At 46.2% G+C, this 19256-nt stretch overlaps 1 protein-coding gene across 52 annotated transcripts in view; it reads left to right on the top strand.

Annotated features, from left to right (window-relative positions):
* Positions 1-19256, top strand: part of Ank3 (ankyrin 3) — a 624211-nt gene that overhangs the window by 580158 nt on the left and 24797 nt on the right. For 33 of the 52 annotated variants that reach the window (XM_087597726.1, XM_087597744.1, XM_087597716.1 and 30 more), the window contains 5 exon segments: positions 5683-5757; positions 9066-9197; positions 10292-10435; positions 13517-13607; positions 16250-16628. In XM_087597726.1, coding sequence (XP_087453852.1) covers positions 5683-5757; positions 9066-9197; positions 10292-10435; positions 13517-13607; positions 16250-16628 — 821 coding nt within the window. 52 annotated transcript variants of the gene reach the window in all.

Raw genomic sequence — 19256 nt, 5'->3', positions numbered from 1 at the left:
TCCAGAGAAGGAAGTGTCTGTGTATCAGAAAGACTTATTATCCCGGGGAAATATTAACTTAAAAGATTTTCTGCCAGAGAAGCACGATGCTTTCCCTTGCCCCGAGGAGCAGGGCCAGCAAGAAGAGGAGGAGTTTGCCGCAGAAGAGTCCTTGCCTTCTTATCTGGAGTCTTCCAGAGTAAACACTCCAGGGTCCCAAGAAGAAGATAGCCGCCCTAGTTCCGCACAGCTTCTGTCCGATGACTCTTATAAAACCCTGAAGCTTCTGAGTCAGCACTCCGTAGAGTACCATGATGATGAGCTGTCAGACCTAAGAGGGGAGTCTTACAGGTTTGCCGAGAAAATGCTTCTCTCAGAAAAGCTAGATGTTTCTCACTCTGATACCGAGGAATCGGTGACAGACCATGCAGGACCCCCTAGCTCAGAGTTACAGGGGTCTGATAAGCGATCCAGAGAAAAAGTAGCCACTGCCCCCCCAAAAGAGATCCTCTCCAAAATCTATAAAGATGTGTCTGAAAATGGTATAGGGAGAGTGTCTAAAGATGAGCATTTTGAGAAACTGACAGTGTTGCACTACGCGGGCAATGTCAGTGGTCCCAAACATACCATGTGGATGCATTTGTCCGAGGACAGACTAGACAGAGGTAGAGAGAAGCTGATGTATGAAGATAGGGTGGACAGGACCGTGAAGGAGGCAGAAGAGAAGTTGACCGAAGTGTCTCAATTTTTTCGTGACAAAACCGAGAAGCTCAACGACGAACTGCAGTCCCCGGAGAAAAAGCCACGCCCCAAAAACGGCAAGGAATACTCTTCTCAGAGTTCCACCAGCAGTAGCCCCGAGAAAGTGTTAACAGAACTGTTGGCATCCAACGATGAATGGGTTAAGGCCAGGCAGCGCGGTCCAGATGGACAAGGTGTCCCGCAGGCTGAGGACAGGAAGGCACCCAGTGGGTCCAGCAGCCCCGAGAAGAGGGTCCCTTCCCAACAGATTGAGGATGGCCAGCCTCCAGAGGAAGCCAAAAGAACTGTCATTGCTCAGAGCAGGGGACAAGAAGGACCCCAGTCTGGATTTCAGCTCAAACAATCTAAACTCAGTTCCATTAGATTAAAATTTGAACAAGGCGCACGGGCCAAAAGTAAGGATCATGAGGAAAAAAATCTGGACGGGCCATCCCGAATCCCTGTAAAGAAAACTCAAGAAAACAAGCTGCCCACGCACCCAGGTTTTGCTAGAGAAAAACAGCAGAAGGCTGTAGATCCCCCAGAGGAAAAAATGTCGGTGCAAAATGATGTTCTGATTTTCAGACCTGAGCATGGCAAAAGCAGTGAGATGGTTGTGAGCGAATCTGGCTCCAGTGATGGCAAAAGCCACAGAACTGAGATGTTAAGTAAGGCAACGCCTGACTTCTTTCCTGAGCAACAGGTTGAAGACTCAGCCTGTCCCATAACCTCAGATCTAGAGACCAAGGGACCATGGGACCGAAAGGTCTTTAGAACATGGGAAAGTTCTGGGGCCAATAACAATAAGGCTCAGAAAGAACAACTCTCTCACGTGCTCGTTCACGATATCAGAGAGAGTCACGTTGGTCACCCTGACAGTAGCGAGAACGGTGACCCAAAGAATGATTTTATGTATGTGACTGAGAGAGAACACAAAATGTTAACGAACGGCTCTCTCTCAGAAATTAAAGAAATGAGTGTAAAGTCTCCCTCCAAGAAAGTGTTATACAGGGAATACATGGTTAAAGAAGGGGACCTTCCCAGCAGCACTCTCGACCCCCCCAGGAGAAGCGAGAGCTCGGCAGCATCTCACACTCCCATCAGGGTCACAGATGAGAGGAGGATGCTGTCATCAAACATTCCTGATGGGATTTGTGAGCAGACAACATTTCCAAAACAAGACCTGTCCCAAAGAGTGTCCCGGCCAAGTGTGAGCAAAGGGGCAGTTGAGAGCCAGCACTTTAACTCCATAGACGATGAGAAAGTTACCTATTCCGAGATGAGCAAAGTTTCCAAACGTCAGAGTTACGTAGGCCTATGCCCAGCTCTCGATGAAACCGAGACCTCTCCCACCAAATCTCCCGATTCCTTAGAGTTTAGCCCAGGGAAGGACTCTCCCTCTAGCGATGTGTTCGACCACGGTTCAATGGATGGGTTAGAGAAGGCTGAAGGAGGTAAAGAGATCAAAACCTTACCTGTTTATGTCAGCTTCGTGCAAGTGGGGAAACAGTATGAAAAGGAACTCCAACAAGGAGGTGTGAAAAAAATCATCAGTCAGGAGTGTAAGACAGTGCAGGAAGCCAGGGGGACTTTCTATACCGCTAGACAGCAGAAGCAGCCTCCTTCTCCCCAGGGAAGTCCAGAAGACGATACTCTAGAGCAAGTGTCCTTTCTAGACAGCTCTGGGAAGAGCCCTTTGACCCCAGAAACTCCCAGTTCCGAGGAAGTGAGTTATGAGTTCACGTCTAAGACGCCAGACTCACTCATAGCTTTTATACCAGGACAGCCCAGCCCAATTCCTGAGGTTTCTGAGGAGGAGGAGGAGGAGGAAGAGCCCAAAGCAGCCCCACTAAGGCAGGTGCCCGTGGAGAAGGAAACAGATCGTGATGTGAGCAAAGACTCTGTCCAAAGACCCAAATGCAACCGAGTGGCCTATATTGAGTTTCCTCCTCCTCCCCCCCTGGATGCCGACCAGATGGAGTCAGATAAGAAACACGAGTATCTCCCCGACAGGGAGGTTGACATGATGGAAGTCAGCCTTCAGGATGAGTCTGACAAGTACCAGTTGGCCGAGCCAGTCATCCGAGTGCAGCCCCCATCACCAGTCCCTCCTGGTGCCGATGCCAGTGAGTCCAGCGATGACGAGTCCATGTATCAACCGGCCCCAGTTAAAAAATACACCTTCAAGCTGAAGGGAGTGGACGAAGGGCAGAAAGACACAGCAAAATCCAAAACGGCCACCACAAAGGCTTCCAACCAGAAAGAGGTGGAGAGTAACGGGAAAGAGAGTGAGTCTGGCCTTGACTCACCTCAGAATGAAACCGCTCAGAACGGAAACAACGACCAGTCTGTCACCGAGTGTTCCATCGCCACCACGGCCGAGTTTTCTCACGACACGGATGCCACAGAGATAGACTCTCTGGATGGCTATGACCTGCAGGACGAGGATGACGGCCTAACAGAGAGCGACTCTAAACTCCCGAGTCAAACTATAGACACCAAGAAGGATGTCTGGACGGAGGGCATTCTGAAGCCGGCCGACCGCTCTTTCAGTCAGAGCAAACTGGAAGTTATTGAAGAGGAGGGGAAAGTGGGACTGGACGAAGAGAAACCATTACCTTCTAAAAGCTCGTCATCTGACCGAACCCCAGAGAAGGCTGATCCCAAGTCGGGGGCCCAGTTTTTCACCCTGGAAGGCAGACACCCGGACAGATCAGTGTTCCCTGATACTTACTTCAGTTACAAAGTTGATGAAGAATTTGCCACTCCCTTTAAAACAGTGGCGACCAAAGGTCTAGACTTTGACCCTTGGCCCAATAACCGAGGGGACAATGAAGTTTTTGATGGTAAATCCCGGGAAGATGACACTAAGCCATTTGGTCTGGCGGTGGACGACCGCTCTCCGGCAACCACCCCTGACACAACGCCAGCCAGAACACCAACTGACGAAAGTACCCCAACTAGTGAGCCTAACCCCTTCCCATTTCATGAAGGAAAAATGTTTGAGATGACCCGCAGTGGTGCAATTGACATGAGCAAGAGAGATTTTGTGGAAGAGAGGCTCCAATTTTTCCAGATTGGTGAGCATACTCCTGAAGGGAAGTCAGGGGCCCAGGGGGAAGGGGGTACGGTCACTGATACCCCACAGCCAGAGTCAGGGGACACCTCGGTAGACACCAATCTAGAGAGAGATGTAGAGGCACCTACAGTCGACCCCAACCCCAGCATCCCGACCAATGGAGAGTGTCAGGAAGGCACAGCCTGCAATGGCTGCCTGGAGAAGTCGGCAGCTGCCACTAACACCTCAAAAGTTGACCCCAAGTCACGCACACCTATAAAAATGGGAATTTCTGCATCTACCATGACCATGAAGAAAGAAGGCTCTGGAGACACAACAGATAAGACAGAGGCTGTGGTGACCAGTTATCAGGGATTAGAAAATGAAATCGTGAAAGAGATCTCAAGCGCACTCAATAGCCAGGTGGGCATTAGGCCCCAAGAGAAACACGATTTTCAAAAAGATAACTTTAATAACAACAATAATCTGGATGCTTCCGCTATGCAGACAGATAACACCACAAGTCACATAGTTCTGACAGGACGCGCTGCATCCACTTGTACCACAGAGAAAGCTAATCCAGTGAAAGGCTCAGGAAAGAGTCCAGGGACTCAAGGACGCTCCAGCAGAGATTCTCAGAAGGAACCAATAGGGGTTAGGCGGAAATCCAAGCTTCCCGTAAAGGCCACCGCACCAAAAGATGTCTTCCCGCCAAACCATAAGCCAGACAGTAAAGCAGGTAAACTGAGGCAGGTTGGTCAATATGAGAAAAACAAAGCCCTTCCTACTTCTTCATGTATAGATTCCAAGTCTCGAATTCCAGTCAAAAACACACACAGGGAGAACCTAGTTTCAGTCAGAAAAGCATGCGCCACACAAAAGCGAGGGCAGCCAGAGAAAGGCAAGGCCAAACAGCCTCCATCCAAGTTGCCAGTAAAGGTAAGATCCACCTGTGTCACCGTCACCACCACCAACACCTCCACCACCACCACCACCACCACTACCACCACCGTTAAAGTTACAGAAAGTCAGCGTAAGGAGGTATGTAAACATCCCATTGAATATTTTAAGGGAATTAGTGGCGAGACCCTAAAACTTGTGGACCGCCTCACGGAAGAAGACAGAAAGATGCAATCGGAGTTGTCTGATGGGGAGGAAAGTACCTCAAGGAGCACATCGCTGTCCGAGACTTCCCGGGGCGGCCAGCCTTCAGTTACCACGAAGTCTGCTAGAAATAAGAGAACAGAGGCACCGCCCTTAAAATCAAAGAGAGGAAAGAGCTGCAGTAGGAGGACTGGTGAGAATGAAGGCAGACAGGTTTCTTGAGCGCTCTTTGCTCACAACCTGGAGAAACAGCATAGTCCGTAAACACTTTCCAACTCGTAGACCCTAGTGCATGACCTGTCGTGACTTGCTTGTGGAGTGGTTGAACCGTAGCTTCTCATTCTGTCATCGTCATCTGTGTGTGCTGTCCTAGCTCCTCTTCTCTCCCCTCTTAATCCAGCTACACCGTAGAGAACCAGGGAAGCATGCTACACTGGTGTCATTCAAGATGTGAGCGATTTTCTTTTCTAATGTGCTCATGGATATGACTCTGTCAGAGCCAAGGCACAGATTTGTCAGATTCCATTGTAGTGGTTGCCACCAACGCGCGACTCTGTGACCCATTGCAAAGTGGCAAGCTCGCCAGCATGTCTGATCTCATTACATTCCGAGCATCCATGTAATCTGGCATTTGGCCTGATGCGGGTGACAGACGAGTCCTTGCGTAGGTGATTAGGACACATCTAAGTACACAGTGTTAGTAGTGTCAGTCTCTGTAAGATCTGAGTACCGCGAAAAGCAATTTTCCAGTGTCGTGTCTTACTTGGCGCTTGTTTTAATTGAGAAATTGTAAATCGTAGGTCCACAGAGTCCTTGTGAGCGGACGGATATCAGGATGGCAATAGTAGCCGATCACCTGGGACTTAGTTGGACAGGTAAGTCCGTGTGCCCCGAATGGAGCAGGGACCGTCCCCCGGTGTCCCTGTCTTCAACACCTGCAAAAGTCGTGGTGTACCTCCATAAACTGTACAAACGAGCAAAGTGTAAAGCCTTATCCAGAATTCTACCCACCATGATCATTACCGATAGCAGCTGTACACTCTATAAAGAGTTTTTCCTGTATATGTACAACAAGAGGAACAAGTTACGTCCTATTTTACTTTAGACCCTTTCTTCATGGGGCCATTTCCATAAAAGAATGGTCTTGTACCTGAGGACACATGCTTTAGGAGCATAGAAGAAAACCCGGCTGAGATCCATGGCGACATAATTAGGATGTTCCGTTGTTAAAACTGCACGCTGAGCCAATGGCTCGATTACCCCCTGCCCTGGTCTAGCCAGCTGGAGACACGTTACTTCACGTCCCTAAATTATGGTATTTACTCAATCACGATGCCTTTAGTGGACCGATGCTTTTAAATGATCTTATACCTCAGGATTTGTTTAAAAGGAAAACCTTGTCTTACTTCGACAGTACAGAACAAACCTTAGTTTTTTATACTTCTATGAACAAGAAAACATGAAGTGAAAGCTTTGATTATAAGTTAACTTTTGGAAAAAGATGTAAGTAAATGATATACATGTAATTCACAGAAGTTCTGGAGTTCTACGACACCATTAATAATCAGGGTGATGGAAAGGAACTGCCCAGCCTTGTGTCACATCAGTAAAGTCCAATGTGGGGGTGCCTACCAAGCAATGAAGCTTCGCGGTGGTGATTCTAACAAGACCCTCAAATCTTGACTCAATCCATGACAAGAAATTTGATATTTCCTAGACTGAATATACTTTTTAAACATACAGTCAAAGGCATTTGAAGACTCCTCTGAGAATATACTGAAACAAATGCTTGATTTCTTTTATGACTACAGACCATACATAACTAAGCTATTAAAAATATTAATACCATGTCTCTAAAGTCATCATATATATATTTTTTCATATACATATATATATATATATATATTCATACACACACACACACACGACCATAGGAAACAAATTCATCTTATTTCTCCTCTGTATGCCTCAGACCACACACACACACACACACACACACACACACACACACACCCTACCACATCACAGAGCCTTCCTTAGTCTCTGCTCTAGATGAACTGCTAATGGCCAAGGGCTTCCTGGAACTCTGGTATATCAGATGTCTGAGTGATCTGCTGAAGGTTGATGGGAGTTGGTAATGGTTTTCATATATAAATATTTCCCATAAAGTTCATATTAACAACAATTCTGCTTTAACATGGGCCACTCACCTGAAAATCCACATTCTTTATGTTGATTTTTGCTTTATTACTGAATACACGCCATATTTTCCTTCACCTAAAAGGACAGTCCTTAGTTGTTTCCCCGAGTAAATTTTTTGGAGATGTGACACGAGAGGACCCAGACAAGCTAGGGACGGAGCTCAGGGGCCTGGCATGCTCAAACCCTCAGTTCATCCCTAGGACTAGAAAAGAAGAAATAAAATCAGGTCTTCCCAGGGCTGGAGAGATGGCTCAGTGGTTAAGAGCACCGACTGCTCCTTCAGAGGACCCTGGTTCAATCCCCCGCACCCACATGGCAGCTCACAACCGTCTGTAGCTCCAGGTCCAGGAGATCCAACAGCCTCAAGCCAAAGCACTTAAAATAAAATTAAATTCAATATTTAAAAAAAATCAAATCCTCCAACTCAGAATTTCTCAAAACCAATGTGCCTTTCTTCAGTCTTCTAAGCAATAAATAATGTTTGCTCTTAAGGATCTCTGGGCAGTAGGACCTTTGTAACCTAAAACGGAAATGGATAGAGGAATTAAAAGTGAAATTATTCAATTAGAGCTACTGTAGGATCAATGACGACTGTAAGAAAAATTACAATATCTAAGCAAACAAAACATGAATGTGTCTCGAAACCGTTGTTAATAAGCTCTGATCTTTAAAATATTTTCAGATTTGTTTGCAACTAATACATAATAGTTTTTTTAACTTATTGCCCACTGATCTTCGTTTCGATGGGTAAATAGCGTATCAAATTTATATGTGTGATGGTGGTGCTTTTTCCTAACTACTGCGCTTAAGACTCACAAAGTGAATTTAAGCTTTTGCTGTTACTAAATGGAATATACCAGAAAGCACCCGTGCCCACTGTGCCGAGGCTAAGTTCTGTGCTAAGGAAGGCTTGTTTCACTTACAGAAACCCTCGTTTTACCCAATATCTTTCCACCCATCCACCATGATACAGAGACCTTAAAAACCTCAATTTCACATCACCAAACTTCCTCCGTTGGTCCAACAAGGACACTCGTCAATTTTCTAGTAGTTCTAGTCTGTGGGGAACACCGCGTGTGCAAGCCACGCGACAAACTCATGCGTGCCTCCTCATCAAAGCGCGAGGACTTGTGAGTTTCTGAATTCGTTTTGCTGAGCTATCGGAAATGTTGGCCAGGAATAGATCTTGCCCAGTTGCTTAGGGTGGCATCAGTTCTTACGTTCCTCACGTTATAGTCGTGAAGGTACTGAATACTTGATACCTGTATCAAGAGGTGAATGCCGAAAGCACGTCTCCTTTCCCAAGGTCTCCCTCCATTCATACCAAGTACATTTCATTCTGTCATACTATGCGGGCCCTAGGGGTTGAGCTCAGGCCATCAGTGCCCTTTTACCTAATAAGCCATCTTGAGGGCCCACATCGAGTCCATCTTTCTCTTTGCTTGTGTTTTTTTTCCCACACAAATGGCTGTAGAGTGCATGTGTGATCCCCCCCCCCCCCCGCCCCACTGGAGTCATTTCTTCACCTGAGTAGAGAGCATGAAACTCAAAGGCCTAGCCACTAGAATATCAAATGAGTCAAATGAGTAAAACGTGTGCTTAGTAGGGCTACTCAGAACCACCCACCTGCTGTCTCTGTGAGTGCTCGAAGTGGCTGCCCCTCCCTGTCTCATGTGTGGTTGTTCAGTCTGCAGAGAATTCGGGCTGAGTCCACAGAAACCAGCAGCATCCTCTCTGTAAATCCCAAGAATCTTTAAAAACTGATTTCTAGTGGGAATTCCACTGTAAGTAATTCTGAGGAGAATCTTGTCACAACCTGCCTGAGAAACCAGCAGTGCCCAGTGCTACACCGAGGGCCTCTAATTACAATTCATTTTCTTTTCCCTTTTTGGGGGAGCTGGGGCGGAGTGTTGGGAACATGACTTTGATGAACTACATGCAAAGTAAAATTTGCCCCTTCTAACTCTCCTTCTTTTTACAGAGCTGGCAAGGGAACTGAATTTTTCAGTGGATGAAATCAACCAAATACGAGTGGAAAATCCCAATTCTTTAATTTCTCAGAGCTTCATGTTATTAAAAAAGTGGGTGACGAGAGACGGGAAGAATGCCACAAGTACGCCCTAAATTACTCATTTTAAATTCCAAAACCACACAGGGTCAGCGTCTTAGAGAAGTCTCCTGCGGGGCTCATTTCGGGATCCTCCGTGTCCTGTAACTCAGCCAGGTGGCTAGATAAGTGGTTCTCAACCTGTGGGTCTCGACCCAAATGGGGCCAAATGAACTTTTTACACTAAGACTATCAGAAAACAAATATTTACAGCATGACGATTCATGACAGTAGCCGAATTACAGTTATGAAGTAGGAACCGAAATAAGTGTATGGTTGGGGAGGTCACCACCACATGAGGAACTGTATTGGAGGGTCACAGCGTGGGAAGGTTGAGAACCGCTGTTAGGGTCCTAGAGTTCGATGCTGAAGAAGCTTTCTGGAAAGCAAAGGGCAGGGGATAATTTACACATTGTATGGCCCTCTTCCCATATCTTCTGAAAATGGGGGTGGGGGATACTACTAATTCTTGTGTTGTGGGGTGACCATCAGAAATGGTTTGAAATTCATTCCTGCTGTACCCAGGGGCAGCTGTGGAGCGATACGTGGGGATAGAGGAGGGTGGGGTACGATTAGGGGAGCTGGCCAGTTGTCCCCAGCTCAGCCTGGTGCAGGGGAGGAGCCTCTGCTGTGTACCTGGGTTTGGGTGGGTGGCAGCGATGAGTTCAGGGCACCTAATCCTCACGCGTCAGTGCGGTCAGTTCCTGTGCGTCAGCCTGACCTTGGTAGTTCATTTGTTCAACATCGACCGTAAGGACGAGACGTGGACAGTTTTGAGAGTCAGTGGAACATGATGCCATATTAGATCCCCTAAAGGAGTCCAGGTGTCGGAAGACCATCCACCCTGCCATAGTGGGATGAGTGCTGGGACCTCCACAGACAGCTTTCGAGTTGGGGTTCTCTGGTTCCCTGGGGCAGCCCCTGTTGTGGGTGTTAAGCATATGGAGGGGACAGAGCAGCAGTGGGGGCTGAAACACTGCAGAAGCTGCAGAAACTGCAGAAGCCATGTTTTGTTGGGTTATGTGGGATGCGGGATGCTGGATGCTGGGTTGAATGCCACTAGGTTCTCAATCTTTTTTTTCTTTTCTCTTCCTTTTCAGCTGATGCCTTAACTTCGGTCTTAACAAAAATTAACCGAATAGACATAGTAACTCTGCTGGAAGGACCAATATTTGATTATGGGAATATTTCAGGCACCAGAAGCTTTGCAGATGAAAACAATGTTTTCCATGACCCAGTTGATGGTAATTGAATTTAGTGTTCATTTCTACTTAATCACTCAATGAAATTGGAACGTGCTATCGGACAAGGCGACCGCTCAGCCACTGTGATTTGCTTGACTTAATTCCCCATTTTCATGGCGTTTTGGTTAGGCCAGAAGGCTACAGATGAGCATTCTGATATCAGAGAAAGCTGAGGCAGTGTCTCCCTCTGTGTGACACAGAGAGTAAAATGTGAAAATACATTTTTTGGAAGAGCTGATGTTTCTACTGTTCTGTGCGGTAGAAACTTAATATCTACAAAGTGCAGTGCTTTGGCATTTAAAAAAAACCTTTTTATCGTCTTTTAACCTACGTACGTAAGATCAAACTGTGAGCCCAGTTTTAAGCGAGTAGGTGATGTGCCAAGCCGCACTGCACGCCATACTGGTCGGGGTAAATACTGAATCAGCTGTTGCAGGGCCAAGCAAGTAGGCGTGCACGGGGGAAATCTACCTTCATTCAGGTGGCTTAGTTATTTAACCTTATGTCAGCCTTCGTTCCACCAGTAATTCCGGGGATGGAGAGTAATATTTGATATGTGGTTCACAAAAGACAGCATTCGTTCTAATTCGGTGAGCACAGAAATCACTGAGAACCTTTTGGTTCAGTTTAATTCAACAATCCCCTCCCCCATTGAACAGCCTGTCTCGGGAGAGCATCAGGAAACACAGAGGACAGCCATGCCTTTGAAACTTGTCCCATCTGGCTTCACAAGAGGGAATCCATCCCCGCAGTGAAGGGTGAATGGGAAATAAGATGTGCCAAGCACAAGAGAAGCCAGGGATGTATTTCTGTTAATTCAAAGGTCAAGAAATACGCCGATCGGGGCTGGGGATTTAGCTCAGTGGTAGAGCGCTTACCTAGGAAGCGCAAGGCCCTGGGTCCGGTCCCCAGCTCCGAAAAAAAGAACCAAAAAAAAAAAAAAAAAGAAACGCCGGCCTCGTTCCATATTTAGCTGGCAAACTGACGAACAAGAGCCGAGAACTTTTAAATTGTCTGTATCTTAGCAGAAAAGAGCACAGAATCTTAGAAAGTGCCCATCTCCCAAAGGTGAAGTGCATTTGTAATCCGCAGAACACACATGTTCTTGTGTGTCCTGTCCTATGTGGGAGGCTGTGTATTGGAAAAAATTCATTTGTCTTAGATAAATAGGGCAGATTGAGAATTACTGGCAAGTGCCAGTTAGAGCGCCCTCTAATCTTTATAGGGAAAAGAAAGCGTGAGTATGGTACTCTTGGTTCGTTTTCTTTTAACATTGTAAAGTTTGAATATCAGAAAGCCCACAGCTTCCCGCAATTGTATCTCAATATTGTGTAGTTCCTTTGATTAAATTTTCCGGAAAAAAAAAAAAAACTTAGACACAAAATAAGCTTTACTTACGCAAACTATAAATCATCGCCCGATTTCAGCAAGAGGGTCGTGTATAGGCAGCTGTAGCTGACTGCTGTCCGCCGCCCTGTAGCTGCTTGAGCTTAGAACGGTAGCTGTTAGCCTCGAGCTGCCGGGAACACCCCAGCCTTGGTTTTTGCAGACCAGTGAAGTGAGAACATGCCTTGCTGCATTTAAATGTCTCTTCTCTTTATTGAGCTTTTGGGAAACTCCTTTCCTCACCATGACCAGACCATTGTTTGACTTCTCACTGCTGTACTCCATGGAGAGAGCTTGGAGTCAGGGGTTGGCTCCCTTCCGCCCTTCTGAGCAGGCCAGCACAGCCCTGTTTGAATTCCGGATACTCTTCCCTTACACTCTTCTCCTGTCTCCATTGTGTGCCATTTTTTCCCCTCTTTATTTGCTTCATGGTTCTAAGTAGATCTCCCATCACCAGCTTCACCAAGACCTTTGTATGCACCATGACTCCCTCATCATTGCGTCCTCACGGTGCCTGAAACAAGCGGAGCCCCTTAACTTTCTAACATCTTTTTAAAATATTTAGCCAACGCTACTGGAACTCTAAAGGTCTAGTAATCATTTCCCCCCAGAGTGTAAATTCATTTCTTCTTTCCTCCATAAATTTCATGTAAAGAAGTAATTCCTCCATAAATTTCATGTAAACAAGTAATAATTTAGAGTTGAATTATGTTACTCATGTGTAGAGTTTTTAACCTAAGCAAGGGGTGAATTAATTAAATGGCTTCTTTTCTGGCTTGCTGTGTTGCTCTACCACAGCATAGAGTTTGCATGCTAAAACGAGAAAGATGTGTTAGCCCTGAGCCACATACATGGCTTCTAGATACGACAGCTACCTTTATAATGGAATGTTTCATCTGCATAGTTAAATTACTGTATTAAAGCTGAGAGGGTGTCATTATTTTATTCCATTCAGTAACATGTAACGGAACTAAACCATGAAACTGTGAACATTACTCTGTATCCATCGTACATTGTCATACCTGATATAATTTGAGTTATTCCATGTGTTCGTGTTCAATGTGTTCTAGCTCATTCCAGTCAGTCCGAATGTACTGTCTTCCGTAGGTCACCCTTCCTTTCAAGTGGAGCTGGAGACCCCAATGGGGTTGTACTGCACACCACCCACCCCTTTCCAGCAAGATGACCATTTTAGTGATAACTCTAGCATAGAGTCTCCCTTTAGGACCCCCAGTAGACTGAGTGACGGGCTGATGCCTTCCCAGGGAAGCATAGAGCATCCAGCAGGTGGACCTCCAGTGGTAACTGCAGAAGACACTTCTTTAGAAGACAGCAAAATGGACGATTCAGTAACGGTAACAGAAACGGCTGACCCACTGGACGTAGATGAGAGCCAGTTGAAGGACCTGTGTCAGAGCGAGTGTGCTCACTGCTGGGCGAGTGTGCCCGGGGTCCCAAGCGGCGGTCCGCAGGCAGAGCCACTGAGAGCGCAGACTAGAAAAGTAGGCGTGAGCTCTGAACAGCAGGAGAAAGGAGACTCTGGTCCTGAGGAGGAGATGGCGGACGACAAGGTCAGATCTCTGTTTGAGGACATTCAACTTGAAGAAGTAGAGGCTGAGGAGATGACAGAAGACGAGGGGCAGGCTATACTTAACCGTGTTCCGCGAGCAGAACTGGCAATGTCTTCACTTGCAGGTTGGCAGAACGAGACGCCAAGTGGAAGCCTAGAGTCCCCGGCGCAAGCGCGAAGAATAACCGGTGGGTTACTGGACCGTCTGGACGACAGGTATGGCTGTGTCTCGGGAAGCACCCACGAAAGCCCGAGGGCATTCTGTGCTTGCTTTGTAAGCAGGCGAGTTTTAGCACCGACTCGCTTTCTAAGTGATGAGATGTGTTTGGGAATACGCCCTGTCTTTAAAGATTGGTTCTGTGGGCTATAATCCCTAGAGAAAGGGGAATTTAAATTCAACCATAATTCTCTAAAGTAATGAAGAAATAAAAACCAATCACGATTGCTGACGTGCCAAAGGTAGATCTAGATGCTGCCTTAATTAAGAGACTCTCCACTAACTTCTTACATTAGGCTTTCTTCAGAGTCATCAGTGTTCACAAGTGAAAGTCTAGATCTTTCTATGAATATTCCTGTCCGCCCTGTCTCAAAACCATAGACATAACTGTGATGATACAAGACAGTGAAGATTAACAATTTGACAAATCCCACAATCCGGCAATCATCGCCAGGGAAATTCCGACATGTGGCGGTGTCATTTGGCTGTAGCATGTTTGCAATGCATGCCAAATGTGAATGGCTCTGCCTTTCATCTCCAGCACCGACAAAAGGGCAGGGAGGAACGAGGCGGGTGTGTGACCCTCCCCCCCCCCCCCGTTTTATTCTGAGACAGGGTCTCTCTTCGTTGTCCTGGCTGTTCGGGAACTTGCTCTGTAGACCAGGCTGGCCTTGAACTCACCGAGACCCAATTGTTTCTGCCTCCTGAGTGCTGGGATAAAAGCGTGTGCCGCCACACCTGCCAGGCTCTTTCTGTTTTCTCTCAGAGGCTTTTTATACAGAAACATGATAGCCGCCAGTGTGTGACTGCAGTGATTCTGTCGATGTGCACTTGGCTTTTTTGTGCTAACCCCGTTCCAGATAATAAGTCCAGAGAGCCCTTGCACACAGGACACACCCCACCACTGTGAGGGAGGCACTTTATGACTTGGATGAATTTGTGAGTTCTAAGAAGGTCGTTTTAATAATCTTTATAACACTCCTTCCCTCGAGCAGGTTTGTAGACCAAACAAGAAATAGCGTCTTTCCCTCCCAGATGACTGAGGTAGACAGTAGCCTCTAGAAACATTAGTTGTATTTTTCCTCCTCACACATCAGACTGTAAAATACACCTCTGCTTCAGATGGCGCCTGGTGATGAACATCAGTGGGACGCAAGACCAGGAATGTTATTCCTAACCACGTATTTCCATTTTGCTGTTCAACTTTTTCTTCCAGTCGCAGCTCCAAGATAGAGACTTGGCAGAAACTAGGGAGCCGCTTTTGAGAAACGAAGGCATGAATAGCTTGTCTCTATCGGCTACTGAAGCACATCCTGCAGAAGGAACAGAGCGCTTTAGCCCCGGCCCCTGGGTCCCAATATGACAACAGAGTTAATGGCTGCTCCTCAGGAAATAGATGTCAGTCTAGGAGAGCTGCTCATTGCTATTAAACTGCCAGAAACATCTCTCCTTCTCTGTAGACCCTGCCCTTGAGTACACAGGAACTATAGTGAGCCTTCCCGGTCCTAGATTTAAGAGAGTTGCAGTGCCCTCCGGAGATCGCATACAGCCACGATGCTCATGGCACTAAGCATAGGGAGGAAGGGGAGCGGTTAGCAGTATGGCATAGGGAGAGTGTGCTGTGTTCTTTGATCCTTCAGTAGTTGATTATCCGCTCACACACAGGGTAAGCATGCGTTCCAGTCCACACGTCCACATCACCATAAAAGATAATGCTCTACTCGCTGTCTTTCCCAGGTAGTAAGCATGATATTAAAAATGACGTGAGCTATAAAAGTAAACAAATGGCTTGTGTTCAAACTAGTAAAATATATATATATATATATATATATACACATATATATGTATATGTATATGTTAAAAGTCATTAGAAAAGAAAAGACTTAGCATGCCTAAGAAAGGAGTCCCTGCAGTGAACAGACATCCCTCTGATCGCTGAAGGTAGTTGAGGGCTGGCGCGGACAAAGGAGGTTCACTGAAAGCCTCGTGGTTAAGAAAGTGTCAGGGGTGTCTGCAGGGAAGAAAACCTACCAAGAGTTCAAGTTTAGGATTCCCGAGAATACAGTTTCCACTCAGGAATTCCTCTTTATTGATATTTTCCCCACTCAGGAAGTGTTTGGGTTTGTTTTTGGTTTGTTTGTAATTAGTGACACAATATTGTTTCACACTAACCTTCCCTTTTAGATCAGCGAGATTGGAACTATATGTCCGTCTACATTTCTTTTTGAAGGTGTAAAATTTGACCATGAAAAAGCAAGTGTTTGAAGGTTTACTGATTTCATGTGACTGCTGTCTGCATGTACGCCGTCACACCAGCAGAGGGCAGCAAATCCTGTTATAGACGGTTGTAAGCCATCGTACAGTTGCCAGGACTTGAACTCAGAGCCTCTAGAAGAAGACAACATCCAGTCACCTCTCCAGCCCCAACATCTTTTTTAAGTGACCATCTATTTAGCTATCTTGGAGGCTGGGTGTCAGGGATGCCTAGAGCCTGGGACCCCCACTGGCCCACCTGCGCTAAGCCCTCATTCCTATTTTCTGCCTTTGGAAGTAGTTCGGCAACATGGGTATCGAAGCCACATTCAAAGCCATGTGCAGCCACAGTTTGCCATTGTGACTTTGCATCTTGTCTCTCTTACAGCTCTGACCAGGTTCGGGATCCCATTACCTCATACCTCACAGGAGAAGCTGGGAAGTTCGAAGCAAACGGAAACCACGCAGAAGTCATTCCAGAAGCAAAGGCCAAGGCCTACTTTCCTGAATCCCAAAACGATATAGGGAAACAGAGCATCAAGGAGAACTTGAAACCAAAAACACACGGATGTGGTCGCGCTGAGGAACCAGTGTCGCCCCTCACAGCCTACCAGAAATCTCTAGAAGAAACCAGCAAGCTTGTCATAGAAGACGCACCTAAACCCTGTGTGCCTGTCGGCATGAAAAAGATGACCAGGACTCCGGCTGACGGCAAAGCCAGGCTCAACCTCCAGGAAGAGGAGGGGTCCGCCAGGTCAGAGCCTAAGGTATGTCATTTACATAGACAATGTGCTCTCGTTAACACGTGCACCCATGGTCTCCTTTGTGATTACCAAATGATGGGCTGGAGGCAGCCACTAAAGAGCCCTGGGGACCATGGACACCGAGGGTCACCTTCAGTCATCAAGGGAGTAAAGTATGCCCAGCCATGGCTGAGGACAGAAAGAAAGAAACATTAAGGAACTGGTTTTTCTGGCCCAGCACTAATTCTGTCAGGGATTAAGGTTCTCTGATCCCAAACCCAGCCTTTGTTCTTAGGGGAGAAGGAAGGTGATTTTCACACAGTCTGGTCCTTCCGTGGTGTCTAAAGTCTGCAGTATTGAACCCGTCTGTGCATGGTATTCTGTAGGGTCTGATGTCTCAAGGGATTTGAACACTTGAACAGGTACAGTTCCCAGGATAAGGGGTCTCAAAGGCAGGCAGAAGTTTGTATTTAAGAACGTCCTTTTTGGGGCTGGGGATTTAGCTCAGTGGTAGAGCGCTTACCTAGGAAGCACAAGGCCCTGGGTTCGGTCCCCAGCTCCGAAAAAAAAAAAAAAAAAAAAAAAAAAAAAAAAAAAAAAAAGAACGTCCTTTTTAATATCTCAGTTGGTCATAGGTTTTTTTTTTTTTTTTTTTTTTTTTTTTTTTTTTTTTATTAACTTGAGTATTTCTTATATACATTTCGAGTGTTATTCCCTTTCCCGGTTTCCGGGCAAACATCCCCCTCCCCCCTCCCCTTCCTTATGGGTGTTCCCCTCCCAACCCTCCCACCATTGCCGCCCTCCCCCCATAGACTAGTTCACTGGGGGTTCAGTCTTAGCAGGACCCAGGGCTTCCCCTTCCATTGGTGCTCTTACTAGGATATTCATTGCTACCTATGGGGTCAGAGTCCAGGGTCAGTCCATGTATAGTCTTTAGGTAGTGGCTTAGTCCCTGGAAGCTCTGGTTGCTTGGCATTGTTGTACTTTTGGGGTCTCGAGCCCCTTCAAGCTCTTCCAGTTCTTTCTCTGATTCCTTCAATAGGGGACCTATTCTCAGTTCAGTGGTTTGCTGCTGGCATTCGCCTCTGTATTTGCTGTATTCTGGCTGTGTCTCTCAGGAGCGATCTACATCCGGCTCCTGTCGGTCTGCACTTCTTTGCTTCATCCATCTAGTCCAATTGGGTGGCTGTATATGTATGGGCCAAATGTGGGGCAGGCTCTGAATGGGTGTTCCTTCAGTCTCTGTTTTGATCTTTGCCTCTCCCTTCCCTGCCAAGGGTATTCTTTTTCCTCATTTAAAGAAGGAGTGAAGCATTCACATTTTGATCATCCGTCTTGAGTTTCGTTTGTTCTAGGGATCTAGGGTAATTCAAGCATTTGGGCTAATAGCCACTTATCAATGAGTGCATACCATGTATGTCTTTCTGTGATTGGGTTAGTTCACTCAGGATGATATTTTCCAGTTCCAACCATTTGCCTACGAATTTCATAAACTCGTTGTTTTTGATAGCTGAGTAGTATTCCATTGTGTAGATGTACCACATTTTCTGTATCCATTCCTCTGTTGAAGGGCATCTGGGTTCTTTCCATTTTCTGGCTATTATAAATAAGGCTGCGATGAACATAGTGGAGCACGTGTCTCTTTTATATGTTGAGGCATCTTTTGGGTATATGCCCAAGAGAGGTATAGCTGGATCCTCAGGCAGTTCAATGTCCAATTTTCTGAGGAACCTCCAGACTGATTTCCAGAATGGTTTTACCAGTCTGCAATCCCACCAACAATGGAGGAGTGTTCCTCTTTCTCCACAACCTCGCCAGCATCTGCTGTCACCTGAGTTTTTGATCTTAGCCATTCTCACTGGTGTGAGGTGAAATCTCAGGGTTGTTTTGATTTGCATTTCCCTTATGACTAAAGATGTTGAACATTTCTTTAGGTGTTTCTCAGCCATTCGGCATTCCTCAGCTGTGAATTCTTTGTTTAGCTCTGAACCCCATTTTTTAATAGGGTTATTTGTTTCCCTGCGGTCTAACTTCTTGAGTTCTTTGTATATTTTGGATATAAGGCCTCTATCTGTTGTAGGGTTGGTAAAGATCTTTTCCCAATCTGTTGGTTGCCGTTTTGTCCTAACCACAGTGTCCTTTGCCTTACAGAAGCTTTGCAGTTTTATGAGATCCCATTTGTCAATTCTTGATCTTAGAGCATAAGCCATTGGTGTTTTGTTCAGGAAATTTTTTCCAGTGCCCATGTGTTCCAGATGCTTCCCTAGTTTTTCTTCTATTAGTTTGAGTGTACCTGGTTTGATGTGGAGGTCCTTGATCCACTTGGACTTAAGCTTTGTACAGGGTGATAAGCCTGGATCGATCTGCATTCTTCTACATGTTGCCCTCCAGTTGAACCAGCACCATTTGCTGAAAATGCTATCTTTTTTCCATTGGATGGTTTTGGCTCCTTTGTCAAAAATCAAGTGACCATAGGTGTGTGGGTTCATTTCTGGGTCTTCAATTCTATTCCATTGGTCTATCTGTCTGTCTCTGTACCAATACCATGCAGTTTTTATCACTATTGCTCTGTAATACTGCTTGAGTTCAGGGATAGTGATTCCCCCTGAAGTCCTTTTATTGTTGAGGATAGCTTTAGCTATCCTGGGTTTT

This window comes from Rattus norvegicus, chromosome 20 (genome assembly GCF_021556685.1).
Source record: "Rattus norvegicus strain SHRSP/BbbUtx chromosome 20, alternate assembly SHRSP_T2T, whole genome shotgun sequence".
Taxonomy (NCBI): domain Eukaryota; kingdom Metazoa; phylum Chordata; class Mammalia; order Rodentia; family Muridae; genus Rattus; species Rattus norvegicus.
Note: the sequence above shows the minus strand (reverse complement) of the source record. Positions and strands in the feature narration are given on the sequence as shown.